This window comes from Peromyscus leucopus, chromosome 14 (assembly GCF_004664715.2).
Source record: "Peromyscus leucopus breed LL Stock chromosome 14, UCI_PerLeu_2.1, whole genome shotgun sequence".
In the NCBI taxonomy this organism is placed as follows: domain Eukaryota; kingdom Metazoa; phylum Chordata; class Mammalia; order Rodentia; family Cricetidae; genus Peromyscus; species Peromyscus leucopus.
The window spans coordinates 4,849,462-4,876,693 of NC_051075.1; the positions used below are offsets into that span (position 1 = coordinate 4,849,462).

The 27,232-nt window shown below is 42.2% G+C and overlaps 1 protein-coding gene across 1 annotated transcript in view; it reads right to left on the reverse strand.

The window, feature by feature from the left end:
- The window catches only part of Ahr (aryl hydrocarbon receptor), a 41,130-nt gene that overhangs the window by 4,865 nt on the left and 9,033 nt on the right, over positions 1–27,232 (reverse strand). Inside the window, exons 2-10 of the mRNA XM_028878425.2 lie at positions 23,644–23,831; positions 13,539–13,642; positions 11,687–11,776; positions 9,021–9,144; positions 7,815–7,948; positions 6,155–6,357; positions 5,363–5,472; positions 4,226–4,367; positions 1,611–3,051 (exon numbers count right to left, since the gene is read on the reverse strand). Of these exons, the coding sequence (XP_028734258.1) occupies positions 1,611–3,051; positions 4,226–4,367; positions 5,363–5,472; positions 6,155–6,357; positions 7,815–7,948; positions 9,021–9,144; positions 11,687–11,776; positions 13,539–13,642; positions 23,644–23,831 (2,536 nt within the window). The remainder of the gene's footprint in view (positions 1–1,610; positions 3,052–4,225; positions 4,368–5,362; positions 5,473–6,154; positions 6,358–7,814; positions 7,949–9,020; positions 9,145–11,686; positions 11,777–13,538; positions 13,643–23,643; positions 23,832–27,232) is intronic.

Below are 27,232 nucleotides of genomic sequence, written 5' to 3' on the forward strand. Positions count from 1 at the left end.
GAACCTTCACTTTATAGTGTATAGTTGATGAAATAAAATAAAAATAAGATAAGTCATAAAATCATTCCTGAGCAGCTTCAATTAACTCATTTATTTTGCAGTGCTGGAGATCCAGTGAGGGGCCTTGCCAACCTTCTAGATCCAGCTAGTACATACACGCTAGTTCAGTGCTCCACCATCGATCTATACTCAGGACCTTTCCCCAATTTTATTCTGTCTCCCTGTTTTCCAGGTTGCCTTTGAACTCACTCTATAGCCCCAACACCAGGCATGAGAAGCACCCTTTTGAACTGTTGGTCGTGGTTTCATATACCTACAAGTAATGTACAGACTGTACAGGTTGTATTTGTATATTTTGGAACACACACACAACTGCGCGTGCCAACAGTTAAAGAGATCATCAATTTGAAAGAGAGGAAGGGGGAATAGCAGTAAAGGTTGGAGGAAGGAATGGGAAAGGGGAAAGGATGTAATTGTATTTTAATTTCAAAAAAAGAAACTATTTTAAAAAATAAAATTTCATGCGTATGGGTGTTTTGCCTGCATGTATACATGAGTGACACAAGTGTGCAGTGTTCAAGGAGGCAGAAGAGGTCACTGGATCCCTGGGAACTGGAATTATCGACAGCTGTGAGCTGCCCGTGTGGGTGCTGGGAATCAAATACAGGACCTTTAGTAGAACAAGCGTTAACTGATGAGCTATTTCTCCAGGTTCAAGATGTTGTTAGTTTTTGTAATTGTCACATAATGACTCATATGCACATTCATCATTTACATTAGGAACATTTGGATTCCTCTTTCTAGTAATGGTGAATCATACAGGGAATTACTGCTGACTGCTGTCGTCCTACTGTGTGTTCCTGTTGTCTGTCTGTCAGTACCCAGCAGCCAGCACGGTTCTGCTGCCATTTCCCGTGTCTGAGGAATCAGCCGTGGGCGTTTCCATACATGGATATGCTAAGCAGTTCTGTTCTGTGTTCTATGGCCTCCAGAAGCACCACTTTGGGGCAAATGATAATATTCCATTCTTTTATGACAAAGTATATCTAATGCACGATTAATCAATTTTCTTTATGATAAATATTAAATTTGAATGGACTTGAGGGCTATCAGGAAAATATTAAGAAAAACCACCATCATTACTCTCCGCCAAAAAAAAAAAAAATCCCACACAATCAGATAAAGCAGACATATTAATAATCTAGAAGAAACAATCAGGATTGAGATTCAAGCCACACTCAAACTGTAAACAGGGCAATGAACTTAATGTTAGTCAAGATATTTTTAGAAGCTAAACCAGTATATTTTCAAATAAATTAATATTCTCTAACAGAAATTAATTAGTGGTAAGCATGATAGACCCTTGAGTGGCAACAGAGAACAGCTATTAAATTATGTTAATATCAACCTATTTTTAAGAAAATTATTTAAATAATTTATTTGTACTATTTTAAGTAAATTATAATGAAGTTAGTCATGTGAACATAAATATACCAAATGCAGTTCTGAAGTCACTTGCTGTTTCAAAGGGTTCTGAAAATGTTTCAACATAATAGAAGACATGGAGATGCTTAGGCCTGACTGATCTGTTCAGCTCTAAAAGCCCTTACCTTGTTTGGAAAAGCCTGGGAGGCTGGAATTGCAGGGCTGTACTGCATCTGGTCCACAGGGGTGGGCTGAGGCCCTGGCTGACACTGGTACATGGACATGGCCCCAGCATAGTATGCCTGAGGAGGGACCACGGCTGACTGTGCATTCATCCCATGTCTTTGGTTTTCAGGAACTTGTAAACAAGTGACAAAATCTTCTAAATTAGAAGTAGTGGGGTGCAGGGGCGCCTCAAAACCCTTTCCAGGAAAGTCCAACTGTGCACACTTAGAGTGTTGTGGTAGCACAGACTGATTACAGGGAGCAAAGTTCTGTGTGTAAGGCAGGCTGTCCACCTCAGATTTGTAGGGGAACTCCTGAACAGTCCCCTGTAAGTCTGAAAAGGCATTGTAATGTTTCAATTCCTGCTGAGGACAGCTGAAAGGCACAGGAGGGGCGGGGTTCCAACTTGCAAACACGTCATTGACTTGCATATGCTGCATTTTCTGACCCAGCTCTTGCTGGGGTTCCATCTGAGGACACAGCTGTTGCTGGGGTTCCATCTGAGGACACAGCTGATGCTGGGGTTCCATCTGAGGACACAGTTGTTGCTGGGGTTCTATCTGAGGCAGATGATGCTGGGGTTCCATCTGAGGACCCAGCTGATGCTGGGGTTCCATCTGAGCCAGCTGATGCTGGGGTTCCATCCGAGGACCCAGCTGATGCTGGGGTTCCACTGCCTGAGTTTGGTGCTGCTGTAGCTGCTGCTGCTGTTCTAAATGCAGGCGTTCCTGCAGCATACAGCTTAGGTGCTGAGTCACGGGCTGTTGCTGGCTGGCTGAATTCAGCAAGGTCGACTTGTTTAGAGAATCTTGCACATATGTCAGGATTTCATCTGTTATGTCGATGTCTCTGAAGTCAACCTCACTAGGCAGGTCAGTCCTGAAGAACTCCTCACTCTGCATGCGTCTGATATCATCAAAATCAACCCCTAGGTTTCTCATGATGCTGTACAAGTCGTTATTTTTATTGTCTGGGAAGAAGCCCGGAGGACCTCCAGAGAGTGCAAGGCTTGTGTCCTGCAAATGTCCAAGCTGCTCGTGTTTCCACACAGCCTCACTCCCTACCGGTGCAAGGCTCTCCTGCCAGCCACTGCATTCATTCACAGAGTCTGTGAGAAAACGGCTGTCTAACGGTGCAGGACCTGAAGCAGGACAGAGATAGACGGATTCATCCTGTAGGATCATGGCATTCATCAGGGAACTGGGGTGGAGAGAATCCGTACTTGGGGTTGACTGGGGAGCCCAGTCTTTCCCACTCGTGCTGCTTTTGGTCTGGGTTGGTAAGGACTCCATCATGGGAGGGAAGGGGCTGGAGATCTCATACAGTACAGCCTCCCCGGTAGCACACATGAACGGCAGCATCGTCCTTCGCTTCTGTAAGTGCTCCCTTCCTTCTTCCTCCCTAACAGGGTGGGCAAGAACGTCCGCACACATTAACACTGCATCATACATGTTTTAAGCAAGATATTTTTAAAAGAAGAAAAAAATAATTAAAATGTACTAGAGCAGAGCCTGATAAAACAGAACATGAATTTTATTTTGAACCAAATTCTTATGACTACTGTTATGCAAATATAGCTAAAACTATACAGGAAAAATATATAAATATTGAAAAATTATCAACAAAGTAATAACTAGGAGACATAAATTAAATAGAAGACAAATGGACAATAGTAAAATCAATAAACAAGATGCTTGAGCCTGAAAGAGACTAACGAAGGTAGAGGTCTGCTTGCTATACCAGTCGATGGATCTGTGACACACACATCCATGTACTCTTATGGAAAATACAAACATTCACTATGGCCATGGGTTGATGACTTAGCTCTGGACAGATGTTAATTCTTCTCCCAAAGAACCATGTCATCAAAATCCCATCAGTTTCATTGTGTAAAGTGTAAAGAAGAGTCAACAATCATGAATGAGAATAACATCTATACAAAAGCAAAATGAAGACATGCATTCAAAAATCAAAACTGCTAATAAAGACAGGACATTCAGGTGATGTGATGACAGAGACAGACAGAGGGACGGGACCAGCAACTCAAGAAACAAGAAGAAAGGCCACTCTGACAGGCAGAGCAGTGGGCCAAGACAGGTCTTCAAGAGTTTGTCTCTTTAAAAAATTCTATTGGTCAATTTGATATTCAAAAGGAGAAGATCAGTCAGGATTCCTACATCCAGCTGCACCCAGAGAAGCAATTCTCATGGAGAGAGCCCTCGCAGTGCAAACATTTCACAAAAGACTCCTTTCTGGAATATGTGAGAATCTTCCAGGTCACTGGGTACACACCACAGTGTTTGTAGGTTTTTTCTTTTACTGTAAAGATGTCTTGGATTTGTCATCTCCCCTTAAATTGGAGGATGAGTCGGATTCTTTGGCTTTATCTGCTTAGCTGCTCAATGAAGCTTGTTGCTTTTGCTTTTCAGCATTTCTTACCTTTGCCCTGTCCTCTCTAGATACATTCTTTTAACTTTTAGTTACAGGTTCAATTGCCGTAAGATTGCTTTTAAATTTCCATGTAAGGAGAGTTATGAAAACACAAAACCAAAACATGTCCTTTCAGTAAGCTTACGTTAGCGGTCTCTGAGTTGCGATGATGTAATCTGGCCTTCCATTTCTATAAATCAAGCGTGCATTGGACTGGACCCATCTCCATCGACTGTGCTTTGCAAGAAGCCTGAAAACTGTCATGCCACTTTCTCCAGTCTTAATCACTAAAAACAAACATTTAAAACAAGGTTAAACCCCGTATCAATATAGTAGAGAAAAGTCCTACAACAGAGCCCCTCCGCAGGGCTGAAGAGATGATGCATTGGTTAAGGGCACTGGCTGCTCCTGCAGAGGACTTAGTTTGGTCCCCAGCAGCCACACTAGTGACTCACAACCTCCTATAACCCAGTCCCAGGGGAATGGAAGCCCTCTTATGGCATCTAAGTTCATCTACATCCATGTGCACATACTCCCACAGAGACAAACACACATATACAAAACATAAAACAAAAATTTTAAAAAGCCATTCTGACATATTTCATTAACCAGCAATTATGATAACATCTCAAAAACATTTGAACACAGTAAACACAGTGAAAGGCAAGGAAACATTTCTTCAGAGTTGGTGCTTTCCCATTTTAGATGAAGGTTAGCATGTAAAATATAAAGATTAATATCAAGAGTAGGCCAGAGAGTTTTGGTAACACATGAGAAGAGCTTAGCTTGGGAGAAAAGTAAACATGAAGACTTTTCACGTTAAATGAGCAATGTTTTTAGTTATGTCCTGACTTTATATTAACATACATGTATGAGTTAAAGATGCCATTAAAGATCCTCTGAGCAAAACCTCATGGGCAAAATAGTTATTTTCATAATCATTAGACCACTATGTTACTGCAGGGCAGCTGAGAGGATTTAGGAAATTAAAAAGGAAAGCTGGTTAACGAATCACAGGGCTGGGGAGATGCCTCAGTGGGAAAAGGTTCTTGCCACCAAGCCTGACTATTTGAGGTTGAGCCTAGGAATCCACAAAATGGAAGACAACTGACTCCTACAGGTTGTCCCTGACCACCTCACACACTCTCACACACACACACACACACACACACACACACACACACACACACACACACACAAGAATGAGTAAATGTTTTAAAAAGCTTAACATGTTCTAGTCCATGTGCCATTTGCCAGGCAGGTCACAAGAGCTCCAACTCACTTCGGATGTGGGATTCTGCGCAGTAAAGCATGTCAGCAGCGTGAATAAACTGGTATCCTGAGCCTTTTGTGCACAGCTCTACTTCTGTGTAGCCCAGAACAAGCTGTCCTCTGTTTAAAAAAGCATCACATTGTAACAGAATCACGACACAGCCACCGGCTATACATTATCTCTACAAACAGTGTAGCTGACATTCAAAGTTTTCACATTAGTACACAGAAAACATCCCTTTTAATTTTAATTTATTTTCTCACTTCTAGCTATGAATTTGCAGTGTTAGCCTATTTTATACTTTTGAATAAGGCCATTAAAATTAGGATGGTCAAAAATGAATCCAGCAGAGTTAACTGTAAAAGTAAAACAAATTCTAAAACTAAAACCATGGAGTGCTCAGACTGAGTTCAGAGAGCGTCTGCTAAGTCACTGCCCTGCATCCTCCCTTAGGAAGGGAGACAGTTAAAATGCTTTGATATAAACTCTTGTTAGTTAACTAATTAACTTTAGATAGTGATTTCATTTCTAAATCTAAAAATTAAATAATATTTTTTACAAAATGTAAGATAAACCAATGTCCTAAGAATAAGTTTTATATTATGATAAATACAAAATAATAAGATTATTGTCAGATTTATGAAATTACCTTATTTTAGTGGGCTATACTGAAAGAAAATGAATAATTGTTAACATAGTCCCAAATAACATTAGAACCTAAGTCAAACGTTCCACACAACAATAGAACTGCTAAAATAAAGTACACATTTCATGAAATAAGAGTGAAAAGGTTTCCCTTACTTGGCATCACAACCAATAGGTGTGAAGTCCAGTTTGTGTTTGGTCCTGAAGATGAAGTTTTTGGTTCGAATCTCCAGGATGGACGGTGGCTGAAGCGGGGTAGCTATGGCAAACAAAGCCAGCTGTGGGGGAAGTAGGGCGCCATCCTTCCCTTTCTTGTTCTGTCCATGGAGATACTTTAGCCTCCCTTGGAAATTCATTGCCTTTAAAAAGTCGTGAAAATTAACAGTGTGGAACAGTGTCATTTTCAAAGTTTCCATTATGGCTCCTCTGGGGTTCTTGGTACTGGAGGACGGCTCCCAGGGCTTAGAACTGCTGCCCTTTCCACTCTGCTCTCTACAGAAAGCCTATTAGAACCCCAAAGGCAGAGTGGGGATGTGAGGGCCGCCGAGGGAAGAACCCTTGCCCCAGCATCATGACAGGAGAGCCCTGTCCTCTTTGTGCCTGAGACCACCTGACCGGTTTCACCCTCCTCGGCTCTCGGCACACCAGGCACTCAATAAGTATCTTAAAGGAAAGAGGGGTGATCAAGTCACATTGTGCATATTAATTTTCAAACTTTCATGATCTACATGCCATAGCTTGCCATAATCTTTCCTGAGAAAAAAATACAATTCTATTAAAACAGTAGAATGAACCTTATAAAACTGTATAAATGCAGAAATCAAAGATAAAGAATGATTTCAGAAGACAGAGGCCTAAGAGAATTTCAACACGGGTGTGATAAATTTAGCTGGCCTAGGAACCCATGGGACTCTCGAACACACTGCTGATACAGCAGCACATGGTAGAAGAAACCCTTCGCACACAGAAATCTCATCTAACCCTGCTAACCAATCTTAGCCACCTCAGTACACAGCTCTAACTCCAGGTCAGCAAAAACAATTCTAAAGCACAATACACTAGCAAAATGCACCGATTTGTGATGCTTAACTTAAGATGTAACCCCTCTTGGCCTATGGCTGGAGATCATGCTACTGTCTGGACCCTGCCAGGTGATCCCTAGGGCTACCTCTTGTAGCAGCATTCCCATCAGATGGTAACTCCGAACCACAAATACGAGCATTTTATTTGCACTTATCCCAGACACAGATACATCTATGCATTTCCTGTGTGGATTGCATACAACCCCCAAATGCTAGGCATCCTATTGAAGAGTGGCTAGCTAATTCTTAGACTTAAAAATTGTTTCAAAGCACTCAAAGTACAAGTTTCATGCTATGCCACTCAATTTCTACAACTTCATCTTAAATGATAGGGTTTTATGAGCTACAGAAGAACCCCCCCCCCACAGCCCAAAGTATTAATTTGTGTGTGTATGCATATGTGGTGTGGGTTTGTGGTGAGTGAGTGAGTGAGTGTGTGTGTGTGTGTGTGTGTGTATGCATGTGGATGAGTACATATGTGTTTGTGATGTTTGGGTATAATCTTCCAGGATGCTCCAGTTTTCTCCTTTCATCTACTGAATTACAGGTGCAGATCACCACACCAGGCTTTTACATGGGTTCTTGGGGTCCAAATCAGGTCCCCATTCTTGCAAAGCAAACATTTTACCAACTGAGCCTTTTTACTGGCCCTAAAATGTTAAATTTTCATGGTTGCTTTCTTTCATCATACTAAGTCATTTCAAAAGTCAGTATTTTAAGATTTTGCACCTCACCAGAAAACCAGATGAATTATCCAGGAGACACCTCAGGCGGCACACGAAGCACCTCTCCATGAAAGAAACGTTCTCTGGAGGAAGCTGGTCTGCCTTGAAATAGACTGCCGGCGGTTGTGGGAGGCCATGAGCTTCTGTAGAAACGAAACAGCAGTCTACCTTACATGTGCTGTAAAACTACGATTTTGTATAGTTAAAACTGTGACACATTTTAAACTGGAGTCTGTATTTGGAATTCAAAGTACCATTTCAAAACTAATTCAAAAGCCCAAACTTATTAACACATCCATCCTGGAGAACTTGACATATTTCTTATTCGTATTTCTGAGCCACTCCTGTCAACTATGTCTGTATTTCTACCTGTGGTTCAGCTGCACAGCTATCTTAAAACAACGCTGGCATCAGGAAAACCCTTCTATTCTTGCACAGGCTGTGTATGTTTTTATGGGTACGTTTGGTAAGGATGATTTTCACTCTTCAGACACACCCCTGTATATTCCTCCATCTTTCACGTGGTACCACAGTTAGTTTTATAAAACATAGCACCTCTTTGGGCTTGGTCATAGCTCAATTGGTAAAGGGCTTACAATGCAAGCATGGCACTGAGTTTGATCCCTAGAACCCATGTCAAGAAAAGCCAAGCACAGGGGCACATGCTTGTAATCTCAGTGATGGGGAGGTGCAGACAGTAGGGTCCCTGTGGCTTCCATCAGCCTAGACTTCTTGGTGATCTCCAGGCCAATGCAGGATCTTGTTTAAAAAAATAAGACGGAGGGTGTACAAAGAATGACACCCAATGTTGGTGACCTTTGGCTTCCACACACGAACCCACAAGTGGGCACAGACACACACACTGCTGGCACACGTACCCACAAGTGGGCACAGACACACACACTGCTGACACATGTACCCACAAGTGGGCACAGACACATACACTGCTGACACATGTACCTACAAGTGGGCACAGACACACACACTGCTGGCAGTGCCAACCCTCTGGTGTATGACATTCCTCATGGCTCTCATCTGCTAAATTTTCCTTAGCTCCAGATCCTCTTGCAGTCCGGCTCTGATCTATGGCTACAGGCTCACACCGCCTGACCTGTTCCCCTTTTTCAGCATGGAGCTTCAGGCCCTACACCTTCTCAGCCTCCCTTCACAGACATTCAGAAAGCATCAACACGGCCTTTTGGTAAACGTTCTTACCATCCACTCCTTGTGCAGAGTCTGGGCACTGTGCGGGGTTTAGAGGCCAGTGAAGCTGGCGCTGGAATTCAGCTCGGTCTTCTGTGTGGATAAGCTCATAGACGCTCTGATGTATAACATCAGACTAAAGAAAAGGAGCATGAGAAAATAAAGTAGTGATTAAACCATGATGAGCTTTAGTGAACAGTTTCAAAATGTCTAGATCAGAAGGCACCTGTTAGTGATGATGAACTGAATACAAATGACGGTTTGCAGAGCTCCCAAGTCATTCACAACAGGAAAACTTACAGAGCAGCCCTGTAACTGATTCAACAAATTATCTGCCATCACTTGCTGACATGAATACTCTGGTTCACAAGGCATTATCTGTTCTTCAAATGTACCAATTTAAGATCTGCTCACTCCTTGTCCATTTCATGCCAGCTGATGACATTATAGCCCAGGGGTTCTCAACCTGTGGGTTGTGACACCTTTGAGGTCACATATCAGATATCAACATTACAATTCATAATAGCAGCAAAATTACAGTTATGAAGCAGCAACAAGATAATTTCATGGTTGGGGGTCACCACAACATGAGGAACTGTATTAAAGGGTCACAGTGTTAGGAAGGTTGAGAACCACTGCTCCAGATCCTGTGTCACCCATGAATCCCTGTTAGCATTTCACTCTGTCTTCTCTAATCTTAACAGTACTTCATTTGTATCTCCTGGCAGTTTCCTGTGTGTTTTCTTTACAGTAACTTTCTTCCCAAGCAGACTCCATAGACTCCAAACCAAAGGACGCAGCCTCCATGGCAGCCGCCCTCTCACCCCTCACCCCCGATGTCTCTCAGCCTTGACTTCAGTGCTGAATGCTTGGTCTTTGGTAGAGTCTTTCTTTTATCTTTCCCACTGAAACTCACAGCATCTAATGCATTTTCCATCCATCCTACACAAACATATACATGCAGAAAAGTTCCAGGTAGCATCTTTATTTGTAATAATACCCAACATTATCATTTTACTTTATCGCATACTAAGCTCTGAAACAGGAAATTCAATTCTTATCCACTGTATTACCTAAATTATTTCCCACTAATATGTCACAACTTGTAGTTTTTAAGATTGGACTCTTAGTCCCACATCAGAAAAAATATACAAGGTATGCATATATATGAGAAAAATAAGTTGGAACATAGCTCATTTCTTAGTTTATTTTCATTTGTATTTTGTGTGTGTGTGGGGGCGGGGGGGTTGAGACAGTCTCATTATACAGCCCTGGCTGTCCTGGCACTCCACATAGTGTGGAGCAGGTTGACCTCAAATTCATAGAGATCTGAATGCCTCTGCCTCCTAGTACTGGGATTTAAAGGTGTCACCACACCTGAGTTTCTTTTATTTGAGATTTTTTTTAACTAATATAAATCACAGTATCATCATTAAAACCTTAAGTGATTCACTATGTTTCAAACAGGCTTTCTACAGACAGTACATTGTTTAAAACAAAGGAAACTAAGACTTAGGCTCGTGACAGTGGCCACATTCCATGACTTTAATCATCTTCCCTTAAGTAAGTCTCCCTGGGGACTAAATTTACAATTCAGTCATCTCTATGCAGCCATTACATAGTTGCCAGGGTGATCTGACACAAAGCTAAGCACCCACTTTCTCTCTAATGAAAACTGTCAGTGGACTAGAGTCTACATGTGTGTTAAACAGTCTGGGGTGTGTAGGCCAGCAGCCTTGTGAGGTTCGCAGAAATGCACACTCATGGGCCACACTATGACCTACTGAAACGGAGTATCTGGGAACGGAGCCCAAGATCTTATCGAGTGTTTCAGGTGATGCTTATGACATTACAGTGTGAGAACCAGATACATAAGAACAGCAAGCATTCAAGTGTACTTCTGGTCTGTTCTCAGATCGTATCAGATGTCCCCGTCCCTCAAATACACCACCGTTTCATAATTCTATTAACACGCTGTCTCGTTTCTTTTCTCTTGCTGGCCACCACACACACCATCCATTCAAGACTGCCTACGCATAGGAAGCACTCACCTCCTTCAAGGACTTCTTGTCTACTGCTAACACACTTCTCTCTTCCCTTTTGCTCTCTCACCAACCATCTGTGCACTCTACATGCTTTCGCTCACTCTCAATACCCTTCTTTCAAGACAATACTCATAATCCAGATGCGTCAGAACTAAAAGTATACACCACAGCATTTTACATGTGCCTCCTCATAGCATCTCAATAATTTTGTAACAGTTTTACTCTGTAGCTCACACCATCTAATGGCAAATGTTCTGTCTGCTTCGAAACTGACCTGCCTTAAAGTTTCCCCCGGCCCCTCCTGCCAGGCTAACGGTTGAACCTAGCGTAGCAGGTTCTATACAGCACAGAGATACATTGGCAGGGTCCTGAGAGTTTCACATATATATGATTATTGATGGATACAAAAGAAACAGAGTCACCATGAAACAAACCATCAGTGCTATACATTATCAACACTGAAAAAATGCAACAGCCTGAAATATATTTTCAACTCTTATAGCACACACTTTAGTCAAGACTTTCTGTGTAGAAATGGCCAACTTTGATCTTACATTGGAAAATAGATAAAACAGTAGAAAGTTCGCTTTCTAAAAACAATCATTTTAAATGATATAAGAGAAATGTATTTACTTGCTGAAAGCCCAGGTAGTCTTGGATAGTCGAGGAAGCGTAGAAGACCAAGGCGTCTGCAGTGACAACCAGGACAAAGCCATTCAGTGCCTGCAGGACAGGAAGTGTAGACTGGTCGGTCACTCAGAAATACCCACTGTCAGGTAGAAGCTGTTTCTCTTTATCTATGAACACCTTCTCCTCAAAATGACTAGGGTTCTTACACTCCCCAAACACAGGCACACAGCATATGGACTGGGGCAAACCTACCCATCCCTCCCACTGGGCTGAGGGAAAATCACAGCGAAATTTAAAGTCCAACCAGGTACATGAATAAGATATCAGGTCTTCCATTTTCCTTACACTCCAGATTTCCTCTTTTAAATACACTGCGTCTAATTTTTGATAAAATAAAGTGCACAGGAAACATTCACTATAATCACATGCCTTTCTTCTTTAGGGAGGACAGCAGGCAAAAATGCTTATTGGGCCTTATGTGGAGAAATCTAAGTAGAAGAATGACTTCCAGCCAAAACGCCTCAGGCACTACTGAAATTTAGATGCTTTCAAAGAATTTTAAAGAAATTAAAACTCTTATTAGAAAGCACAATGCATATAAAATGTAGCATTCAAAAAAATCAATATAACTCTCAGCTATAAAACACATACATTTATTAACATTTAATCTAATTGTGAATACTTTCATGTTTAAATGCATTATCTTATACACGCTCCTTATTTCTGTTAGTTCTAGCTACACTCTACCCCTTTTCTCCCTTGCACCTGTACTAGTGTTAGGATTATTCCATGTTTTTCTCTTTTAGTTTGCAAGTTCTCTTTTTTTTATTTTGCTTAGGTTTTTTTCAAGGTCAGTGTGAATTAGAGGTTTATCTTCTTCTTGAATAACCAAAGTATATGGCTCGCTTCAACTAATTCAAAAAGCTCTCACTATGTTAGACCTGAATTCAGTCCAAAGTCTCTCCCGAGACTCAAGGCAATCTCTTAGTTGTAACCCCTAAAAAACTAAAAAGCAAATTACATATTTCCAACATGTAATGGCAGAAAATATACATCATTGTTTCACAAGGGAGGACTTCTGGACATCCTGGAGCTCCATGTGCCGACAGGGAGTAGAGTGTGTCAAGGACGGGAGATGCCCCCCTTGGTCCTGGGCAGCCTGGTGGAGCTGTTGGGGTGGGGCCTTGCTGGGGGCAGCCAGTCAGTGGGGACGAGCTCTGAGGTCACAGTCCTACCCTATCTCAGTTCTCTTCTCTGTGTCGCGTTCACATTGCTGCTCCCGCTGTCCTGCCTGCTGCTTCCTGCCGCTCTTCCCCACCATGACGGACTCTAGCCCGCTGGTTCTGGGAGCCCAAGTAAGCTGTTCCCTCTGTAGGTCATTTTAGTGATGGTGTTTTTAAGAATGTATCCACAGCAAACCTATTAGAAACTCCCAAATTCTAAAGCACAAAATGAGGGTCTATAGTTGCTGGGAAAATCTGTAACATGTTCACATCACTGCTAAAGTGAAATATGTTACAATATTACATACTAAAAATAAAATTCAGATTTGGAATGATGTTTTTATATTGAACACATGCTTTAATTCTCTACATGAGCAACATTCTTGAAAGGGCACACAGATCCATCAAGCAACAGGGAGGATGACTAGACCTGATTAATCCAGTCCCCATAGTCCCAGGGTGATCAGACCTGATCAATCCACTTCTCATAATCCCATCTGCCAGGTACTGGAGAACACCACTGTGCAATTCACATGAAAGTGGACAGTGAGTCTTCAACGACTTAGAGGCATCAGGACCAATGAACCTCCCCCTGTGATCACCACTGGAAGGAACTGCATCACTAGAATTACCTGTAATAAGAACTCTCCTTCCGGCAAGTCCAGCCCATGTCTGAATTGTGCTCGACACTGATCTTGGCCTCCATTCCTGTCAGCAGGGGAGGATTTTAATGCAACTATGGGGGAAAGAGAAAGAAGTGATGGTACAAAAGGTACATATTTAACAAGCAGCACTAAAAGACTAGAATAAAAACCATCAAAGAGACGATCCGAAACACTGTGTGCAGCGTGGGTGGTGAGAGGCAACACAGCTGTACAGAATCATTATGGCCCCCTTCCCCTCAGCATTTCATCAGTCCTAACAAGTCTCATGTGAAAATACGTGGTTCATGTATCTGACCAAGTCAGCTGCACATCTCAGCTCTGCCGTTTACTGAACACCTCAGCTCCGGAGCCTGCTTTAACTAGAATGTGAAAGGGCGGGTTAAAGCAGTCCATCCTGCAAAGCTAGAGTGAAGAGCGATGAGAAGGTACATGCAGTTCCTGACACGGCGGACCAACAGCTCAATAAACAGCCTCTCTAATTAGTGTTTACAAGAGCTGAAGGATTGCATTATTAGAAAGAATAATCTCCTAAATGCCTCAAATTCTTATCTTCCCTGATCCCTTTCTAACCTGTGATATTTAAATACTGACTCACAGTCCTCAAGAATTATTTGATTATATTTTTTATGTTCCCCTGGCTCAGGGAAAGCTTTCTTAGTGAGCAGGGCATCACACGAACCATTCTCACATTTGCACTTTCTGGTAAATCATTAAGACTAAAAGGAAAGATTTCAGTGCTTCTCACTGAAACGCAGGCAGGGAATGGCTGTTTCTGGGCTGTGCAGCTGCTGCTGCTGTTAGCTACTTCATGGGAAACTTTGCTGCAAAGCACAGCCTGCTAACAACGCCAAGGTTAAATAAAGACTCTGCTACTACACCGAGTGCTTCCCCAGGAAGAACAGTGTAGGATTTTACCAAGTAAGACCCACTGTCAAAAGATGGGAACAAACCCAAGCCCAACCCCCCCCCCATTCTTACAAAATAAGCAATAGCAATCTAAACCAGGACAGATACAGTATTAGACAAAAAGATCTCGATTATCACCTGGAATCTCTTCACATTAATTTTTTAATCAACAGAATTCATGTCAGTACCAACTAGAGTCACCAATAGGAGAAAAGAACAGCTGAGCATTTACATACATTCTGAATCACCAGAAAGGTGACTGAGGAACCAGAGGTATTTGTCTCAGTCATGTGCCACTTGTTAATGGGCTTGTACTGAGGTTAGTAACCAAGGAAATTAGACTTGGCCAGTCTTTAAGGATGATGTACAAGCTACAGAAATAAAGACGTAGAGGAGAATGTCAGAGTCAAGAATCAGAATAGGTTCACAAAGCATTATAGAAAGTGCTGAGATGATAAAAATAAGAGCAAGCTCTTCGCAAGGCGTAGTAACTCTTGGAGTTTTAAAGATTGGAAGCACAATATTTGATGAAACAGACCAGACTGATGTTTCTGTTGTTTAGCCCCTAGTGAAGGCCTAAAGTAAAACTGCACAAACACAAGTCCAGAAACAGTGTGCGCACTCACTTCCCAAGGTCCCCCACAAGACACCTCTGTGACATTTCAGAAAGCGTCCTTTATGCCTACAATTCTCAGTCCAGACTAAGTCATTTTAACCTTTTATGATGTAGCCCTTGAAGTTTCAGGCTCATAACTATTACCTCTCCCTTTTTAAAATGCTATATTAATACTCTATATTAATACTCTTTCTTCTGTTCATGTTGCTTAATTTAAGAAATCAACGGAAGACAGCAATTGCTTTCTACCAATCAAATTACTCTATTTACTGAATAATAATGTATGATCTTGGGGCTATAATCTATGCCCAGCACTTCCAAACTATTATGTCCCATTTAATTTCCATAACAACTTTATGAGAGTGGTATTGTTTGTTTAATATGATATGAAACTAAGACATAAAGAAATGAAAAAACTTTCTCTGAGTTGCCAAACTTTAAGAGGTGAAGCTGGATGAAAATCCGGGCAGCCTGCCCCCAGTGTGCAGGCGATGACCTACTCGTCCCACAGTTCTCACACTGAGCCAACCTCTTTTCACCTCTAGTTTTCTTGCCTGTAACTGAGAGCAATGCTATCACTTGAGATGAATTCTGGTGAGCGTAAAATAACATGCAGCCTATTCACGGACAGTCAAGGGCAGAGATAATAAACCCTTCCCTGTGTTTACACATGCTGGGACCACTACAAAAAACTTACAGTAAACTGCACTGAGGCTAACCATTTCTACATCTTTAAATGAAGAACACTGATGAACATCAACTAGAATCACTATGATGTCTATATGATACCTGAAATCTTTCAAATGTTAAGTGGTACACAAATCATGTATATAATCCAATATATCTGATCCTTGAAAGTTAACAGCTCTGGAATATGTGACAGCTTGTAGAAATAAAACAGTATCCCAAAATGTCACTGATTGAGCAGCACCTGCTGAAGTTTAACAGACATCTGTTAGACCTCCCCAGCAATAGGTTATATACCTCCTTCTGAAGTGACAGGCATATAAAAATAGCACCAAATAAAGACAGGCAAATGCCAGGGTATTTCAAGCATTTGGAGGTATCTGGAGCAGTTACACAGCACAAAGAACTGATTTTGCTCAGTGATGGAATTGAGTTGTACACGTACACACTATCAAGTAGCCAGAGCCAGCACCCATGACTCCAATCCTAATCCAACCAACATTTACCTAATTCACATTTTCTAACATAGTACTTTCCTCTTTTATATATTATTTTGAATTGTTAAAGAAGGAAAATACATAAGACAAAATACTGGATTGTGGTAAACTATATCTTAAACTCTGTTCTTATAAGTTTACTTTTAAATTGAAATGTAGTATGACACAGTTTGTAAGGGAAAACTATATGTGTTTTATTTATTCTAATAATTGTTATTAATTTAATGTATTTTACAATATTTGTTATTTCCTTTATTATTTTGACTAGGAAAGTTAAATTCCATCCCAATATTGATGTAAGCATAAGAGAGAAATGGCTTAAAATCAGCAAAACACATAAGCATATGCATAATAGACTTGTTTAAGAAACACGGTTTTTATTAAGAAAAATACCCCCACCTTAGTTTGTATGAATCAATAAATTTCCAAATAATACATCAAGTATACCTAAAGGCAGTTCCCTATACAGTTTGAGATAGAAGATATATTTTACTTTAATACATTGTAAAGTTTTCTTCTGTATATGAAGGGTGGTCTTTTTAAATATATATATATATTATTGTGTGTATGGGTGTATTTGCAGCAGGGGTGTCTATGGGCCACAATTATGCCTGGTGCTCTTAGAGGCCTCAGATCCCCTGGGACTGGAATTATAAACATTTGTGACCTTCATGTGGGCACTGGGCATCCAACCTGGGTCGCCGGAAGGACAGTAAGTGCTGTTAGCTCCGGGGCCATTTCTGCAGCCCCTCCAGTGTGTTCCTCTGAGGCAAGGTGGGGACTGCATTTGGGTTTGTGATAGCAGTTTGGGGAAGGTGCTGGGTTTTAGCAGATCATTTTCAAAATGCAAATGGCTTTAAAAGTTAGTTCCATTCTGAATCTCAAGTGAAAACCCATTTCCAAAGATCTAGTTATCGCGCTTCATGCTACACATTCAGTTAGATGCAGCTCTTCTATACAGTCCCTCCCTGCATTAATGTGCCAAAGGCAGAAGTGTCTGTTAGTCTGTGGCTTTTGATAGGGCCATTAACCTTACTGTGTCACACTGTCATTTACATACAAGAGTGAAATTTAAACATGACTTTGAAATGCAGAAGGTGACTAATAAATTATACCAGTTGCTATGAAACCTTCCCAGACACTGGAATCACCTGGAAGGCATGTTAATTCAAAGACCGGTCCTTGTCACCTTCTGACTCAGGAGCCCGAAGATGGCATCCACAGTTTGCACTAACAATTCCCTGGCAACACTACAAACCACATGACTCTGTCGGAAGACCAGTGACAGAATATCTGGACTTAGGAAATGGTTTAGAAATCTTCCGGGTTCCCGTTTTTTTCCTGAAGTTATTATAGGCTTAGCACATACATTTACTAATATGAACATTTGGAGATAACCTCAACAATTTTACCAAGGCTAAAACTGCAGCACCCCATTAAAGCTGACCCACGGGGTGAATACACAAACACACTACCATGGCTCACAGCCTCCCAAACAAGCAACAGCTCTCTCCCCGGAGCATATCTAGACTTGAGCAATGTGCCATTTCTAACAAGAGAAAACACCAGGGGCAAGGTATGACCACCTACTCCACCGAGAGACCGTGAAGAGCTCATTAGCCGAGTTCCACCTGAGTGAAAGTGCAGCATCTCTTCAACACAGGAGTTCTTAGGGGACATCAACTCAGGGTCCCAAAAGGTCCCTAGGCACATTCAGTCACAACAAGGAAGTTCTCCATTAAAACAAACTGTCAGTATCCCATAAGAAATGAGTACAGTTTACATGACAACAATTTTAATTATAGAATTCACTCACAGAGCCTTTCCTTTCAGCCTCAAGTCACTTCTGACCTCAGAGCAGGAAAGCCTTGTTACTGTCCACAGTGTGGCACAGGAAGATGACGGTCCTCTCCAAAGACAGCACTAGTCCACCGAGTGACGAGTGACGAGTGCCTCCCCAGCCTGCTCCCTCCCATCTTAAGGCACAGTATCCTCTGCTGTGTGCTTCCTCCACGGTGCAGGAGACATGACCAGGAGTCACTAGGATGTTCTGTCACACGACAATAAGATGCACCCCACATCATGTAGGAAAATGTGAAGCAAGAAAAACAAGTTCACAGTGGACAACTGCAGGTTCATTAGACACCATTTCCTCACTCCGCTCTGGGTCTTCCCTTTTGGAACGCCGTGGTATGTTGGAAGTCAGTGACCTGCCTTTTTGTTTTCATTTTAAAGAGGGCTACAGTTAAAATATTAGCCTGAGTCTCAGAAGAGACTTTGGACTTTTAATAGTGTTGACATTGTGAAGGACTAGGTTGACTTTTGAAGCTGGACCGGATGCATTTTGGATTATGCTATAGCTTCAAGCTTATGGGGGTCAGGGAGCAGACTGTGGTGGTCTGAATGAGAACGGCCCCAAAGGCTCATGCATTTGAATGCTTGGTCCCCAGTTGGAGGTGTGGCCATGGTGGAGCAGGAGTGGCCGTGGTGGAGTAGGTGGGTCACTGAAGGAGGGCTTGGAGTTTCAAAAGCCCACACCAGGCCCAGTCTTTGTCTCTCCAAAGACAACTTGTGGATCAGGTGTGAGCTCTCCGCCACTGCTCAAAAGCCATGGTACTGCCTTCGGCCCTATTGATCATGGACTCACCCTCTGAAACCGTAGGCAACCTCCCAGTTAATGTTTTCTTTTATGAGTTCCTTGGTCATGAAGTTTTACCACATATATAGCAACCCTAAGACAATGTCTAAATGCAGAGCAATTTGAACAAATTCTTTATCTTGAAATTTTCAATAGGTAGTAAGAAAACTTCATTCAAACTATACATGCCAAAATTATTCTTCTTAAGAATAAATTGTTAGCCAGGCGTGGTGGTGGCTCACACCTTTAATCCCAGCCCTCAGGAGCCAGAGGCAGGCGGATGGCTAAGTCGGAGTCCAGCCTGGTCTACAGAGCGATTTCCAGGACAGCCAGGGCTACATAGAGAAATCCTGTCTGGAAAAACCTAAATAAACAAATAAGTAAAAATAAACTGTTACCCCTAATGAGGTTGGTTATCAAGAATCATAAGAATCTCCTGTTTGATGACTGTGTAAGAGATATGATTCAGGAGAAACACCTTCCTGTTAATGTCAGTCGATTTCAAGACCTGGATACAGCCACCCAAATCTTAAGTCTCCAGAACTAAACTCCTAGTGATCACAGTCATTGAACTTCTTGAATATTTTCTGCATCAGACATAATAGATAACAGTTTAAAACAAACCACTTCAAACTTCACCCTGCCTACAACATGACTAAGCAGTACTAAGTACTTAACAGTTGCACTCTGGGATGTTTCCACTAATAGAATGGATAAATATTAATGTTTACCTAACATTCAACTGCTGCTTTACAGACAGTAGTGACAGCGCAGTCACGGCTCCCAAGTTTAAGATCAATTCAAGCCGGATTATTTGAACTTGCAATAAATAGATGTATTTTCTTGGAAAAATATCTATTGTTATAGTAAAACTTGAGTTTCCTTTCTAGCAAGATTGTATGATTACTCGTTTATATTGTTCTTTCCGCAGGAATTTACACACCCCCTGTTTGCATCCTGTTATTCATTTCAGCTTCCCTTTGCTCCGCTACACAGTTTCCTTAATAGAGGGACGGCGAGACCAACCGTGGACGGCACCCTCAGGACGGTCGGAAGCTCCACATCACCTGGTCTGCACAGCACTGCTCTGTGCAAACAGGTACTAAGCTCTACTCTGACACACTGCGGGACCCCTGATGGCCCAGAGAAGATGTGTGGTCATCTTGGTTTTAACTGATTTTTATCCCCCTCACTTTCCATCTAACTGTGCTCCTATATGGAACAGCTCAAGATACTGCTCAAAGTGTATACGCACCATTAACCACCCCCCCACACACATACACTCTTTATAACCTTCCTGAAATTTTGTATATTTTGGTTTTTCCTTTCAAAGGCAAAGCAAACAACTTTTAAAAAACTAGCCCTGGGCATAGTGGAGGCCAAACTAAAACACTGTCACAACTTTTGTGGTACATTTGCTCAAATACTGATTCCTTGGTAAAAGTGACTGAATCAGCACAGAACAAGCATTCTCTAGGAGGCATATTTTAACAAAATTTCCAGCTAAGTTTTATGCACACTTAAGTGTGAAACCAGTAAGATGGTCTAAAGTTAAGGATAATATAATTGATGAGGAATAATATAAATAGGTATTAAACCTGAATAAAAACCCAACTAATTAATGAGAGGCTGAAAAAATACTTTAAACATGCCTAGCACACTACAGCTTTGCTAATAAGGCAGACTTGGGTAACAAGACACATGTCTACACATGCATGTGTGTAAACATAAATATATCTTAAGTAATCATATATCTTAAAGATGGTGATTATGTAATGCTTACCTGGCATAGTAGTTAATCTAAATAGCTTCAGTGTCATCCTCTACTTTTAAACAAGGGACAATAGATATATTTTCCTCACACATACACACACACACACACACACACACACACACACACACACACACACACACCAACCATTTCTCGGAGTTGAGACAGAGGCCCCCTGCCCTGGACACGCAGCTCTCCAAGGGCAGAGATACCTCCCAGGTCAGGGACCAGTGAGGGGATCGGGTGCAGCAGTGAGCCCGGGGAGCATGCAGACACTGAGGTTCAGGTACAGAGCGGTGAGGATGGGGTGCATGCAGACACTGAGGTCAGGTACACAGCCGTGAGCACGGGGTGCATGCAGACACTGAGGTCAGGTACAGAGCCGTGAGCACGGGGTGCATGCAGACACTGAGGTTCAGGTACAGAGCAGTGAGCACGGGGTGCATGCAGACACTGAGGTCAGTTACACAGCCGTGAGCACGGGGTGCATGCAGACACTGAGGTCAGGTACAGAGCCGTGAGGACGGGGTGCATGCAGACACTGAGGTCAGGTACAGAGCCGTGAGGACGGGGTGCATGCAGACACTGAGGTCAGTTACACAGCCGTGAGCACGGGGTGCATGCAGACACTGAGGTTCAGGTACAGAGCAGTGAGCCCAGGGTGCATGCAGACACTGAGGTCAGGTACAGAGCCGTGAGCACGGGGTGCATGCAGACACTGAGGTCAGGTACAGAGCCATGGCACAAGCGCAAGGTTACACAGCGGTGGCTCCAAAGTGGTCGCAGGTATCTGCCCTCAGTCAGTGACCGATCCTGCAGGTCCAGGGTTCCTAACAAGCCCCGTCGGTGCTGATGCTGCCATCTGGAGACGGCACTTTTAAGAGCCAGGGATAAGCACAAGTTCTCGGGACTTTGCAGAGAGGGCAGGGGCAGAACTGCAGTTAGAAACAATAAAAGGAATCGAGAAGCCTGGGCTCAGCCTTAGCTCTGCCAAGAGGAGGCTACACAGACAAGGACGCTCAGACACACCACTGAGCCCTGCACAAGGAGCCAGGATGAAGGGCGGAGTAGATGGAACTGCTACGAAACTATGCAATCTCACTACTGAGGGGTCAGTGTGCAGTGCAGATCACATGGAATCACTACTGTGGGACTCAGTGTGCACTGCAGATCACATGAAATCACTACTGTGGGACTCAGTGTGCACTGCAGACCACATGGAATCACTACTGTAGGGGTCGTGTGTACTGCAGATCACATGGAATCACTACTGTGGGACTCAGTGTGTACTGCAGACCACATGAAATCACTACTGAGGAACTCAGTGTGCAGTGCAGATCACATGGAATCACTACTGTAGGGACTCAGTGTGCACTGCAGACCACATGAAATCACTACTGTAGGACTCAGTGTGCACTGCAGATCACATGAAATCACTACTGTAGGGGTCAGTGTACATTGACAGACTACAATTATTATTATTAAAACATACACAAAGAACAATGCAATCAAAGTTGCTCAAACAAAATGCATCAAATCATATAAACATAAATCTGAAGGGAAATGACTTTTTGGCAATCCTCTAAGACAGCTGCAGATATGAGTAGGTGCTGCCCGGTGACCTGGTGCCTCGTCAGCACCATCTGAGTTTGCAGAAGGGAAAACATCTGCATTTCAACATGATGCCTATCGAGTGATTAGCACACTGCAGTAAACAGAGAAGCTGGGGTAACGTCCACTGAGATCTCGATATCGATCCATTCACTAAAGTTCGTGAGAGAATAGGATGCTTTGAAAAGCATTTCCTTAAGAAATCAATGTTTGATTTATAAACAAAATAAGGCCCTTGGGAATGGCTTTCCAGGGAAGGAAGGGCTCTTGCCATTTAAACACAACACCTCTAGTTTCAATCCCCAGAATGCATGCAAAAGATAACTGAGGAATTATTTTACATGGAAAAAAATACATTAGAACACTAATTTCAAATAGGAATGCCATTTTAGAAATGCTGTGGTGATGAAATACCAGATGGTTAATATGTAACAAACATCACTCGGCCACTTAGCCCACATCCAACCTCACAGCGGAGGTACACCTGAAGTACAGAAAGCTCCCTGGCACGATTCAAGTCAAACAGTGGAGTATGAAATCCAACACTGTTGGTGGCCATACTTAAGTCTTCTTTCTAATTGCAAACCATTTTAGCTACACTTTCTTGATGCAAACATACACTAACATAAATCAGTAGAGGTCTATATAATTTTGAAAGACTAGATGAATTGACATCCATAAAAACAGAAAATATAGGAACAATATATTACTGTCTCGTTGTGTGTGTCAGAGAGAAGTGTGTGTGTATGTGTTGTAAGATACAAGTGTACACATCTGTGTGTGCACACGCGCAGAGGCCAGAGAAAGACTCGCATGTCCTTCCCTATCACTGTGTGCCTCTTCACCAAGGATTCTCACGACCCTGGAGAGAAGCTGGCTGCCAGAAAGCCCCAGAACCCGTCGGTCTCTGCCATCCACCGTGCTAGGGATACCGGCCTGCGAGGCAACTCCAAGTTTTTCCGTGGGTATTGGAGACGTAAACTCAGACCTGCATGTCTGTACAGCGAATACTCTCTTATCCGCTTAGTCATAGCCCAGCCCTAATCACAGTCTTCAAGTATTTTGTTATTTCTTTCTAAAAATGAGGCCTGGATATACCTTCTAAATGTATGACTTTCAAAGAATAATACCATAGAACGTTCACATGGCTATATGTGTCTGATGAATGAGACAGGGGAGTCAATTTAACAATAGTTACATATTTAGCTTTGTCACTTATTTTTTATGACAAAAGATAAAACATTTTCACTCGTGGGTAGTTCTTATAGTCATCAACATTAAAAGAAGCCTATTTAACATTAGTATTTTACAAGTTGTTGCTAAAAAAGTCAAGCCTGCTATCTTACCATCAAAGAAGCTCTTGGCCCTCAGGTAGCTGACACTGAGCCTGAGAACTGAGAGTTTGTCCAGCTTATTAATAACATCTTGTGGGAAGGGCAGCAGGCTGGCCAGGCGGTCCAACTCGGTGTTCAGTCGGTCTCTGTGTCGCTTCGAAGGATTTGACTTGATTCCTTCAGGAGGAACTGGCTTTACTCTGAAAAACAAAGAATCACAAAAGCCATTAGAAAACACAGCAAAATGTCTCCTTAGACACCTCTCTAGTAGAATGAACTTTAAAGATCTACTTCGAGTTTGCAAAGTTCATCCCCAAATCTTCCTTTCCTATCTTAATTAAGAAAAACAGAGGAAGGGGAAACTGTTCTTTGGTGTGTCATTAAAAGCATACAGACTCATGGGGAAATGTTAAATACATCTTACAAAAATGCTTACTCACTTCACATATTTGTAGCGTAGTAACCGCCAATGAACAAGTCTACTAGATTTTATTTTCCCCTCAAAACCAATAGTTAGTCATTGCCAAAGGAATGGAAATTTCTTTACTATAGTGTATTGAAATCACACTTCTGCAGTCTTCCAGATAAGCAGCCTAGTGCTGCTTCTGAGGATGGCAGAGAAGCCAGAAACAGAAGGACCGGCTGCTTCCTGTACACATCCCCTCAAAAACTGCTTCCCCCACCCTTCTGGAACCTGAAGATGGCCCACCACCTACCTGATATGGTCCTTAAATACAAACAAGAATAAATCTGAATTCAGGTATTCGTGTTTGTTGCTTGTCAAATATTCTACTTTCACGGCTAGGCTAAATCTATGTAACGATTAGCTTTTATGGTTTGCATCTGAATTAAAAAGCCAAGGAATCCCTGACAATGTAGTATGATGTCCTTTTTAGAGAAAAAAAAAAAAACAAAACAAAACACACAGAAACAAAGAAAAAAGATAGACACGGGTAGGAGATGAACCTGAGTTTTACAGAAAGGCCTTATCCGAGATTCCAAAGTAAAAATTAATAACTTACTGTCAACTGACAGATCAGCAGACACCCATGCTAAAACAGAGACGATATTCAATGGGCTGGTGAGACGGCTCAGTGGGAACACGGGCCCATCACCAGGCCTGCGGAACAGAGTTCAATTTCCAGGATCCACACGGTGGAAAATGGTGAGGGACTCCCTATGCTGTTCTGATATCCACAGGCATACCATGGCCTGCATGTACACACACACACACACACACACACACACACACACACACACACTTTTAAAAGAAACCAAATAAAATTAGAAAACCAAATAAAATTTTAGACCACATCTCTACACCTTTCCATAAGATCTGTACAGCAAAAGCCACTTAGACACAACAAATGAAATTACAGTGTCATACGAAGCAGAAATTGACTGGACAGAATAGCACTAATTTGATTGAAAAGGCATTTTTAGATAACTTATATCTTCACTAATATAAGTGGAAAAGAAATATTTCATAGAAAGATGACGGAAGTTCAGAATTTTAACATGCTTTTTACACTTCCCTAGAGAATTTCTTCAACAACATGTCTTTCTTATATTAGAATTCATACTATTTATGTAAAAAAAAAGAGTAAAGAGGTATACAGATAAAAATCAATACTTTCTTTAAAGTGTTTGTATAATTCTTTATTAAGCAGAAATTGGTGACTGTTTCCCTATTTCTTTCTCCCAGTCATATGCATATAATCAAATTCAAGTTACAGCTAATTACCATATTTCTCAACTAAGCAGCCAAATTTCAATCTTTATTCATAATGTGTATCTACCTCATTCTGAAATTCTCTCTCTGGTGGTTAATTAAAGACTTTGCCATTATTTATTTAGCTATGTCCTATCCTGGACAGTCCAGAAAGATATTAGTCTATTATATTAAAAGCTATGTGGGAGCTCCATAAAATGTAGAACTGCTTGAAAAGGGATCATTCACACACAATGGGACCCGACCCAGACCTCAGGTGAGGCTGAGGTGACATGTGAAGCCAGGTCAGGAGGAGGAAAACAGGAGGGACTCGGGGGGGGGGGGGGGGGGTGCGGGGGAGGGGGGAAGACGGCTGAGGCCACAGTCTTTCAAGAAACACTGAATACCTCCCTACCTTGTACACATGCTGACCACTCAGATGTAAAATTAGCACCCAATACCTTTCCTTCATTCTTGTGTTGCAGTTGGGGGACAGGGAACTAAACCAGTGCCCATCCAACGTTCGCATCTGGTGTCTGTTTAAAGCGAAGGGAGGAAGGACCAGTGGAGGTGCTGATTGTAACAGACAGGGAAGCCTGTCTGACGTTTCAGTACAGACATTTCAGAGATGAAGGAGGGCATCACGTGGCTGAAGATGGAGGAAGCAGCAAGCTTCCTCAAAGCCATGGTAGAAAACTGGATTCTGACATCTGCAGTTATCTTAAGCTCTGAGCTGGGATCTACCCTATCAGTTCTGTTTTGCCAAGCAGCCCTTGGTCACAGAGAATATGGACAACAGGGCAGGGCTCACTTAAGTTCCAATCCCGTCATGAGAAACTTCTTTCTAAAACACGGATCTAACGCTGCCCCTCTGATTATAACTTTTAGTAGCCCTGGCCCCCCTGGTTAACAGAGCCCTTGGCGATCCTCTAGCTTCTTTCTGCCCCTTTGGCTCTGCTTCATCTGGCCACAGTCTCCTTCGACCATCACACTCCAGAGCTAAGAAGTCCCCAGAGCTATCAGCAAGCACTTTGGGGCTCTCATGCACCTCCTCGTTCTGACTCACTCCCTTCAAGGCTACAATGGGAGACTTTTAAGAAGCCTTTTATGACCTGCCTTGCAATGGACTGCTAGCCTAGCCCCTATCTGCTGAACCTTTCCCAAAATCATCAGCAACATTCCATTAAGGAATAAGCCATGTAAAAAACTGCATGTGTGTTGAAAGTCTATATTCCGTCTGGTCATGCACTCTTAATTGCTTTGCAGTAACAACCATGAAACAATCAGAAGAATAACATAAACAGTCGCAAGATCCCTGAGATGACACAGAGAAGTAGCAGTAACCCAGAGGCACAGCCCACGCGGTACTTACTGCTCCCTGTCTTGCTGTCTTGCGATGGCTCCTTGCAGTCTTTAACCCTGTACTAGATTCTAAGACTGTTTCTTTACACAAATCAAAAGCGTCTACATTCAATGCATTACCATGGACCTTATGCAATGTTTAACATGGGACCAAATTCCCAAAATTGTTAAAGTTAGAATTAAAGCAAACAGCATATTCTTGTTCACATGTTGCTCTTACTGTGAAAACACAATCATTTCTATATTCTCAGTGCTCAGCATAGTACTTGATACAGACTGGACTCCTAAAGAATCTTTGCTAGCTAGAAGTGTTCAGAGAAGTAATCAGAGTCTGACCCCAGGCTGTGATTAGAGGAGTGAGGAGTACCTAAAGGGAGATTTAAGCCAGATCCAAATATTGGCCAGTTATGCCAAACTGATAACGCAATGGAAGGGTAAGGAAAACAGAGTGAAGAGTGACTGTAAATAACTCTGAGCCTAGAAAAAGAACTGATTCCTAAGGGGAGGTCCACTGAACAAAATGGCGGC